Below are 11,217 nucleotides of genomic sequence, written 5' to 3' on the forward strand. Positions count from 1 at the left end.
TTTATAATTGTCATTGATATAAGCGAGTTCCTGTTTCAATTAGGGATTTTTTAATATTTTTTTTGCTTCTCGAATGGCTTCGGAAATATCATCATCAAATTCTGACATAACTAATTCTATTTCATTGCAGTGTTCTAAGTAAAAAAAACTGCTTCGAGCCAGGTTCCCCACCTTGTAATTACTGGTTTAGGTGGCAAAGGGACACCGGGAAGTCTTTCTTTATATATTTGCACCCTCAACGGAGCCTTTACAAAAACTTTTTTCATAAAATTTATAAAATTATTTACCAACGGAAACAGATTTCTTATTTCTTCAGCAATTCTATTTACCCCGTGAGCTACACAAGTGCAATGAATTAAATCAGGATAAAAAATCTTTAAATTAACAGCAGCTTTTAACATATAGCCGCAGAATCTGAAAGCATTAAAACTATTTTATTCACTAGTATAGCGTTGGGTAAAAAGAGGTGTGTTAAACTCATCATCCAGCCCCATTTTCACGTCCATTGTTGGATATAGGCCTCCTCCAAACGTCTCCAGTTCTCTCTATCTCTAGCTGCTGCAATCCAGTTTGTTTCTATTCTCCTTAGGTCGTCGGTCCATCGGGTGGGTGGTCTGCCTCGACTTAGCTTGTCGGCTCTTGGTCTCCACTCAAATAATCTCTTCGTCCATCTTTCGTCTTTCATTCTAGCAACATGTCCAGCCCACCTCCACTTTTTTTTAATGATTCGGTTTGTTAAACTCATCATCATCATTGGCTTTTACAACTCTTCGTAAGTTTTTGCTGCGTTTACCATTGCCTTCCATTGATTCCGATCCTGTGCTATTATTTCCCATGGCCTTACTTCCATCTTCTCCAGGTCTTCCCTGACTGCGTCTTTCCACCTTTTTCTAGGCCGATCTTCTACCATCTGGTCTTTCCCAAAACACATTGCTAATCAGGCTGTCGTCATCACTCCGTACCACGTGGCCTGCCCATCTTAATCTATTGGCTTTTATGTATCTTACGATGTTTCCTTTCCCGAAGAGAGTCTCTATTTCATTGTTGTATCTGCTCCTCCATTCATTTGTCACGCTGTCCCTGCAAGGACCATATATAATTCGCAGGATTTTGCGTTCCCATACTAATAGCTTATTGATTTCTTTCTTTGTCAATGTCCATGTTTCACTTCCATATGTCACTGCTGGTCGTATTATGGTTTTGTACATTTGGATTTTGGTACGCCTTGAGAGAAGCTTTGACCTCATTAGATGTTGAATGGCAAAGAATGATTTATTCCCCGCCAGTATTTGTATTTCAACATCCCGTTCTCCTGTGTTTTCACTGGTAATTGTTGCTCCTAGGTATTTGAATTCTTTGACCACCATTTGAATGCTGTAGAGGTTTTCTTGCAAAGAACATACCTCTTTAACATACATAACTGTACATTTCCGCGAATTTTGTTTGACTTATCGCAATGCTCAAACAAAAATAATTGACGATTTATGCTTATGTAGTCAATACAACTTATGTACAGACCCTGACGGTTAACAGAGGTGACGGTTAATGGAGAGACGGATAATCGAGTTTTCACTGTACCATGAAATTTTAAAAAAGGCACAAATAGGCGGAATTTACGAAAAAAGGCAAAAAGTGCAAAAAACAATTATAATAGGCAAAATAGGCAAAAAAGGCATTTTGCCTATAATCCGAGCTTTAGTGATAACTTCTTTATTTATCCAGGTCATTCTAGGTAAATACAGTGTCAAATTTATAAATCAGTACATTTTAAACTTTGGTATAAATTGTAATAACATTACTTATGTTTAATTTTTATTTGCTTTTTTGCTTTATTAAGAATATACTACAGAATTATTGTCCAGCAGGTATAACTAAGCATTGACAACTTGGTAACAATAGCGATAAAAATCATAAAACCCAAATTAGAAACGGTTATTTATTTGAACGGAGTAATATGGTTTTAACCGGATAAATCCAAAATACAACGAAATATTCACAAATACGTGGCTTTATCCCCTACGCGTTAATAATTCTAATTACATCGGAGTAATTCTAGTATTATCCATTATTCGAAATTGAAATATTCAGTTGTCACGAAAGATAGACATTCCAAACATCTTTTATTCCTCCCAAAACCTAGCTGCAATTGTCTGACGATTTACTTATTTTCTATAATCTATTTCAACCTATTTTTGATAAATGATTTTAAAACTTTACCGACATTGGTTTAAGAATTCAAATAATTAATGATTATTTTAATGCGATCAGAATGGTCACTGTATTGAAGCACTTATATTTATTCATTAAAGATAAAAGGGGAAGTTGTATTGGTGGGCAAGGAATTTCAGTATTTGTTATATATTAGAATTGGGAAGTGAATTAAGTAGACTGTTATCATATTAAGCTATTTTCCTAATTTTACCCCATATTGTCTTGATTGGCAAGTTTCTATTAAGACCTTCTATACATTTTCTAAAATTATTTTTCCTTTTTTTTAAGAAGCTTCTAACTATAAGCACATATATATTTTTACTGTTAAATCATTTTGTAAGTTAGGTGTTGACTGGAATTCCTTTGTTGCGTTTATTATGTCTTTAATGACTTCAGCGCATAATTTATCATTTCATGGGATGTGATGTTTATTATTGAAATTTAATATTTACAATGAACTAGTCAACTGTGAAGCTTCATTTGTTGAATCTGCAATCGAAAATTATGTAAATGATGACTCTAACACTGAGGTGCAGTAATTTCTATTAGCTCTTTTTTGAAGTTTCTTTTATTCCTTGGTTGTATGTGGATGGTAATGTTTTTGGACACAAATTTCGCACATTTTGGGCAGATGATAACTAAATCCTAAGTCAGGAATTATTTGCCATGATAATTTGGTAGCAACAGCCTTGGGTCTTAATGTTAGATCCATATCTGATAACCTTTTTGGTAGTGGTAGATGAACCATCATTTAAAAAGACACGTTAAAAATCATATAATGTTTATATTGCAGGGGCTACCCCAATCCTCATAGTTGGCATTCTGGTGTCCCATTATGCCGCATGCTCAGAATTTCCTATATCCATCATGTTATAAACAACACCGTGATCCAAAAATCTATTCCAACCAAAAATTTACAGATATTGAAGCATTAAAAATGCGAATTATTGAAGAGTGTGCAAAAATAGCGCCACGGGTTCTGGCTAATGTTAGAAGAGAATTTTACAATCGATTTGGATACTGTTTAGTACAAAATGGTTAATTGTTTGAACATGTGTTATAGTTTTATGTTTAGAAATTAATATAAATTATTTTTAGGACTAAGAATCACAGTAAAACTATGTTGAAATTCTTTGAATTGTTATATAACCTGAAATTGAATTGAAGTGTATTAGAATATCTTACGTTAAATAAAGACCTGGGGCCCGTTTCACAAAACTACAAGTAGTGTTGTTAGTAACAATTGTTAATATCCAGCACTTGTAATCACAAGTTGTTAACTAGCGTTTCACAAAAAAAATATTTAACTTGTTCGTTACATAATGTGTAAATTTGTCAGCAACAAGTGTACTTCACGCATGTTAGTTACAAGTTTGTAAATAAACATAACCTTAAAATAGTTTTGTTGACAATTTACTAGTTAAACGTCAGTCGTTATTTATAATTCTGTGACAATGTCGAAAAGCGTCTTAAATGGTACTAAAATTATAATTTTAAAAGAGATTAGAGATAAGAAAGCAATTCTTATCGGCAGCTTTTCCGACAAATTAACAAAAAAAGACAAAATAGAATGTTGGAAAACTGTGCACCAAAAATCCACCAGTTTAGGGCTTGTGCCTCCAAATAAGGATTGGACTTACAGCTGTGATATATTTTGGCAAAATTGAAAGAAAACAACAATGGTAAGTGTTAGCGTTTAATTTGCCAAAGTGTAAGCGTATCTGACACTTTTTTTCGTATTGCAGAAGAAAGTTGATAACAGGAGGAAAACTGGTTCAGGTGGAGGCACAGATTCTAAATTTACAGAAATGGACAATGTAGTTCTCGACATTCTTGGGCCGGATAATCCAATTCTGTGTAGTCTCGGCATTTCCGAAACTTGGGAGCAAGATCCTGAGAAGGTTGAACAAGAAATAGAAAATTCAAAACATTTGCAAGATCACGGTGCAACAAACAAAATTAAAAACACTAATATGTTTATTTCTACTGGGAGCAGCAGTGTACCTACTGCATCTTGTGCAAAAAGGAACAAGTCGAAAATATCTAATGAAAATGACCCAATTGACGAAGCACTAATCGATTTAAAGAAGAAAAAATTACAACACCAAATTGAAATCCTTGCAAAAGAAAGTTATCTAAAAACATTAGAGATTTTAAAACTAGAACGGGAACTACATGTGACCCCTTCAAAATTCACTGCATCGTTCGATTCTGCTGTAATCTACCTCATAAATGTAGAAGGGCACCTACCAGTGAAAGCGTGGAATATTTGACCATTGTTTGAGAAGTTATGTTATTGTTATATTTGATTTTTAATTAATTATAAGAAAAACGTTTTGTTTATAGGAATTACTTCTTTGATTTTTAATTCATTATTATGGTAAGTATTTGTTAAATGTTTTAGAAATTATTTTTTCGTTTAAATAAAAAGTAAATATTGTGTATTATTCTATATTTATTTTATATTCTTTATTGTTTTAAAGTTACACTGGAACTAGTTTCTATTTCTAAAATAATTTATCAACTCCTGTTGTCTTTGTCTTGCATTCAAAGGAGCTGGTTGTCCGGCTATTTCGTTATCGTCTTCCATTTCTTCATTATCCATTTGTCGGTTTATATCCATTCTCTCCCGAGTAATGTTATACAGCGCTGTGCAGCATTTGAAAACATTGGCTGCATATACTGGACTCAAACGAAAGTAGTTAAGACAAGGAAATTTCTCCTTTAATACACCTAAAGCATTTTCGACTAAACGTCGTGTTTTCTTATGTGCTCTGTTGTAGGTAGCCATAGCCTTATCCACATTCAACTCAATTGGGGTCATAAGCCAATCTAATAGAAGGTATCCAGAGTCACCTAGAATTATTCTATTTGGAATTGGATGCCAACCAGCTTCCATTCTCTGAAAAAGGGTGCTATTTCTCAGTATTCTCGCGTCATGAACACTTCCCGGCCAATTTACACTAACATAATAGATTTTCAAGTCTGGTCCACAAACAATCATACAATTAATAGAGTGATTTCCATTACGATCAACAAAAGCAGGTTCGTTTTCAGTTGGAGCATCTATTTTAATAAGCGCCCCATCAATACAACCTATAACTTGGGGAAATCCTGCTACTGCAAAGAATTCTGCAGTCGTATTTAAAATATTTGCCGGCCAAGCAACAACTTGATGAAATTTTATTCGGTTAATTGCGTGTACCACTTTTTTTACACATCTACTGACACTTGCTTTGCTGACCCCATGAGTATCTGCTATGACGTGATATTGTCCTCCACTGCCTAGCCAGTGTAATGCTATACACAATTTTATTTTTGTTGCCAGTGCATAAGAGCGATTCGTTGGATGCGCTAAGACAGGTGCAATGTCTATACGAAGTTGTTCCATTTGTATAGAAGTCATCCGAAAACGTCCATTAAACTCGTAAATTGATGGTAAATCACTATTAATTCTTGGTCTGAATATTCTCCTCCTTCTTCTTTGAACAAATACCTCATTTTCATTTTCTGACGAAGAGCTGCTACTAGACAACATTTTTCCTACACTTATTACACTTGTCAAACCAACTACCTACCTTCAAAGTTAGGTAGAAAATGTTTAGTTCACTACATTTGTTAACACAAACTCGCAAATTATTCTTGTGTTGAACAAGTAAACTGTTGATAGCTTACAAATAAGTTACTTGTAAAATTGTAAAATTCACTAATAGTTACAAGTGAATACTTGTGCATTCGTGAAACACTAATAACGAGATATTTTGCCAAACTTGTAAGAATTTCATTGTAACTGACAAATGTGTAGTTTTTGTGAAACGGGCCCCTGGCATTGCTTGCACTATTGCCTGAATACAACTATATTGTGATTTTTTGCCAACTGAGTGCATTTCATTAGCTTTATTGCTTTGTAAACAATATAATTTATTGTTTACAAAGTAATATTTATTGTTCAGTAGTAGAAGTAGTAGTATTTAGTAAAACTTATTGTTTAATTTAATCTTAAAATAAAAATATTGACAGTTCAAATATTGTCAAACATCTTACACCAATATGATCAATCGCAACACGTCATACACATTCTTGCACTACGTGTGGCCTGACTTTTACGAGTGACCTGAAAAATGTATTATATTTTTGCAAAATTTTGGAGTACGTTTAATTCGTAGAACAATTTTAACATTTATTTTGAATACAGATTTCAGTCCTATAAAAATAGTTTCCTATGAGTTTTGGCGTAAAATAATTAGGGAAGTAGGAATTCAACAATTTAGAATTTTCCATTGAGTTGCCTATGACCCGTTTGACGATTCACCACGCGGTATATATATACCAACTGATGATTTCCTCAGAAATTTCTTTACGTATATTTGTTATTACTTCCTTGCAAGAAACTTAATAATAGTAATTTAAAATAAAAACATCATATTTCAAACTTTCTAATTTTTTGTCATTAGCAAATAAATTTGCCGATTAAAAACAACACCTAACCGGGTTTTTCCTTTACGATTAAACTTAATAATTTATTGTAGGTTTAAGCTAAAAAATGTAGTGTATTGTCCGTTTCCAAAGATCTCTATCTTCCAACCAAATGGTACGGTCCTTATTAAAAAAAAATTAATATGTTTTTTGTGGTGTCCAATGTTTAATCTTTTATGTGTTTTCTCTTAAGAAGTAACTTAACCTTTATAAAGGAAAATGTGGATTTTTCTACAAAATCTGTCTTGAGTATTGGTGCTTTTTAAAACTTGACCATAGCTCTGAGTATGGCTTTGTAAGCTGAAAGCGCTCAGTTAGGAAATAAACTTTTACACACTTCAAACATATTTTTCTTTTCGATTTTTTGATTTGTCGTAAGTGTGTACAAAATCATATCGGTCTTTTCACTTTTTGTTAAAGATTTTCGAGATGAAGGCTATCCCGCCTTTGGGAATGAAATATGAAAATTAAAAATAACCGGTCCGAGCATGATTTTTTTTTTTGAATCAACAAAAACAACAAGTGAGTGGAAAGTTTTCGGTCGACCACACTCTATTCCTTTAATTTTATTTTATTACTTCTTATAATATGTATTATTATAGCGTTAAATATATATTATGTATATAACGCAGTCATTGCGTAACATTAAAAGAAAATGTATACTTTTTTTTTATTTTCTCTTAACGTTTTTGCACGTCACTGCTCCAATATCTGCATTTAAAGTACGTTTACTGAAATGACTCTAAAACTGAATTTCAGTCTGTAGCCGAGCCTTTATCGAAATTCTACTCTCAATGTCTGCAGATTCTGCCTTTGTTTAGAAACTATTTTAGAATGTTTGTAAGAATTGCTGCAAGATTTTCACAATATACAATAAACGATTGAATGTCTGAATATATATCCTAGCTTAATAAATCATATTGAATTGCGACTAAGAAGATGAGCAGATGTGGTATAAATAAGTAGAGAATTAAGTCCCATTTCTATTTTTTCTTATTTCAGGAATTATAAAATATAAAATAATTTGTTGCCTTGTTAACCACTAAACTAAAAAATAGAATATTAATTTAGTAACTGTTTAGTTCCATTAATTAGGTTTACGTGATTTTTTTATTTCTCATTGCTCGAGCAGGTATTTAATCCTTGGGGGGGAATCCTATGGTAAAATTTATCATATAGAATAACAAAACGAAAATGATACTACCGCAGATATATATCGCAGAATTTGCACGAGCAACAAATGCTATTTTGGGCTCAATCTCCTTATTAAATCCTTAATTATATCGAGAAATATAAAAGTAAAACTCTACAAAACAATACGCCCAGTCCTAACATATAGTTTAGAGACCTAAACAAAAAGTAATGAAAACATATTACGATGTTTCGAAAGAAAAGTACTAAGGCGAATCTATGGTGCGATGAATGACAATGGAGTACGGAGAAGACGATACAACTTTAAACTTTATAGAATATACCAGGAACTAAATATATCTTAGGATGGGACGTCTGAGGTAGATAGGGCATGTAGCAAATGATGAAGCTAAATCAAAACAATATTAAAATGTAGCGTTTTTTTCTAATAAATTATTCATGGTGTTGTAAGATAAGACGAAAAACACAACATAATTTTACACCCCGTATACAAGCAAAACGATGATTGTTTTTAAACATTATTAATGTATTTATTTATCAGAAACAGACATTTAATGTGAAAAAAACAGTCATAGAATATATTGATCAAAAAAATTACACATAATGATACAATGGATAGTTCTGAAAGCCATAAATGGAGAACAGTTCCCAAAGGAATGGACGGAAGCATATATGACATCTATATTTAAAAAAGGAGATAGAAAACGATGCGAAAACTACAGAGAAATAAGCGTAATATGATCAATAGGAAGATTATATGGGAAGATACTGCGAGAAAAGATAGAGCAAGCGATAAAAGGCAAAATCGGGGAGGATCAGTCAGGCTTCACGGCAGGAGGATCATGCATAGACCACATATACACACTGGAACAACTGTTGGAAAAGAAAAAAGCAAAAAATAGAGATATACATTTGGCATTTGTGGACCTGAGAAAGGCGTATAACTCTGTACCAAGGTCAGAACTGTGAGAGGCAATGTACAAATTAGAAATACAGACGGAACTCATAGAAGCTACAAAAGCTCTGTAAAAAGAAAATAAAGTGTCCATTAAAATGGGAACAAGAATCATAGGAGATTTCACCACAACAAAAGGGCTCCTGCAGGGTTGTTTCATATTTTTAACTCTATTCAAAATATACTTAGAGAAAGCCTTAACTACATGGAAAAGAAAATGCGAAGGCATGGGAGTACCGGTTTGAAACGAATACCTATATACGTTAAGCTTTGCAGACGATCAAGTAGTGATTGCACAAGACCAAGACGACCTCAGCGACATGATGAAGAAACTACAAGAAGAATATACCAAGGCTGGGCTAGATATCAACCTCGCGAAAACAGAGTACCTATCTACAAGTGAAGAAGACATAGAAGATCTACAGATTGATGACAACGTAACAATCAAAGGAAAGGATAAATTCAAATACTTGGAATTTATAATCACGAAAAAGGCAACAACAGAGGAAGAAACTACACAAAGGTTAGGATAAACAAGAACAGAAATCCGACATCTTAACTCCGTATGGTGGGATAGACACCTAAATATGAAGACAAAAACACAGATTTATAAAACATTAGTGCAAAGTAATATACATATGGTACTGAAAATTGGATCATAAACAAAAAAAAAGCAGTAAGATAGTAACAACAGAGATGGAATGCCTGCGAAGATGCTGCAGACTAACAAGAATGGATAGGAGAAGTAATGACGAAATAAAGCAAAGAACATCAATAGAAACAGACATACTAACATATATAGAACAAAAAAGACTAAAGTGATATGGACATGTAAGAAGAACGACCGCAGATGGATAAAGAGAATAATCGAATGGAGCCCCAGAGGAAGGAGGAAAAGAGGACGACCCCGAAAATCCTGGAGGAACGAAGTAGACGACGCCATGAATAAGAGAGGCCTAAACGATGGAGAATGGGACAACAGAGAGAGATGGAAACGGTTGAGCGAGGGAATACTGTAAAATCCCTGAATATATATATGTATATATATATATATATATATATATATATATATATATATATATATATATATATATATATATAAAATAAAGTTTTATTTTGAGGTTGCAGTCATTAATAGGGCAGGAAAGTGAAACTCTTTGTTCTTTATCAAGTTTTCGCAAAATTTGTTTGCTTCTTCAGGATATGCTAAAATATGGTATCAGTAAATACAATGAAATTAGAATTAAATAGCATTGTATAAAACTAGTATAAAAACTTACAACATGAGATTAATTCATTAAATTTTCAAATTTACAAAACATTAAAACTTAACTTATTAAAATTATATAGTTATGAAGTACAATATTTTAATTTTATTTCATAATGAATTTGTACAAAATTAAATAATAAAATATTGAAGAAACTTTAAATTTTCAAGATGACCCGGATTTTATGATCGCGAGTGTATATATATATATATATATATATATATATATATATATATATATATAAATATATATATATATATATAAATATATATTTGTATATAAGTATAGAATAATGTTTTCTTGGTTTCTATGCCATGGTCCGGAATTATTTCTTCCTACAGTTAGCTGTTTAATACTGTAGTTACTGAATTAACGACTTGAACTAATTGTTTTAATAAATGCCACAAAAGTTTTTGATAGTATGCAAAATCATCAGCTTCCAAGTGCTTCTAGTTGAAAATTCCGTTGTAATATTTATAGATACCTTTAAACCATACAATTTATTATTATTATTTCTAATTCTTTAAAATATTAAGATATTTTTTGTAGTACATTCTATAAATTTTTTAAAAAAGCTAATTGCTTTTTCCTTTAATTAAAAAAAAATATTTTAAACAATCTACCTGCTGCTGCTACATGGTGTAACAATGAGTTTCCATCCGAATCCTGTGTATCGACTGTAAAATCGTAAATATCTATATTATCCAGAGCTAAATTCACTACCGAAAAGCATCCATTACTAGCAACTGTTAACAAATCAAAATCCATAAACGAGAATTCACCATCCATTCCTTTCAAATTTATATAATATATCAAATTAAATTATCACATCTAAGTACTCCGCTTTGTTGACATGTGTATATAAAGATCGTTATCATTGATAATGTTCGGAAGGTTGTTTTCTTATCTAGGCAACTAAATAGTACAATAAGAAAATTAAAAATATACAGAAATTTTACAGTGACGGACTTAGAAATAAGTCGATTTAAATAAAATAAAAATTATTGGTCATAGGAAAATATAAAAACTTCATTTCTTTTAAATTTATATTATAATATTATATAATATATATATATATATATATATATATATATATATATATATATATATATATATATATATATATATATATATAATGTGATATCAAAAATTTTA

The 11,217-nt window shown here is 31.8% G+C and overlaps 1 protein-coding gene across 1 annotated transcript in view; it reads right to left on the reverse strand.

The window, feature by feature from the left end:
- LOC140435620 (uncharacterized) overlaps positions 1-10,954 on the reverse strand; it is a 37,538-nt gene extending 26,584 nt beyond the window's left edge. Inside the window, exon 1 of the mRNA XM_072524358.1 lies at positions 10,686-10,954. Coding sequence (XP_072380459.1) covers positions 10,686-10,851 — 166 coding nt within the window. The 5' untranslated portion in view covers positions 10,852-10,954. The remainder of the gene's footprint in view (positions 1-10,685) is intronic.
- Positions 10,955-11,217: the final 263 nt, after the last annotated feature.

This window comes from Diabrotica undecimpunctata, chromosome 3, assembly GCF_040954645.1.
Source record: "Diabrotica undecimpunctata isolate CICGRU chromosome 3, icDiaUnde3, whole genome shotgun sequence".
Classification (NCBI taxonomy): Eukaryota; Metazoa; Arthropoda; class Insecta; order Coleoptera; family Chrysomelidae; genus Diabrotica; species Diabrotica undecimpunctata.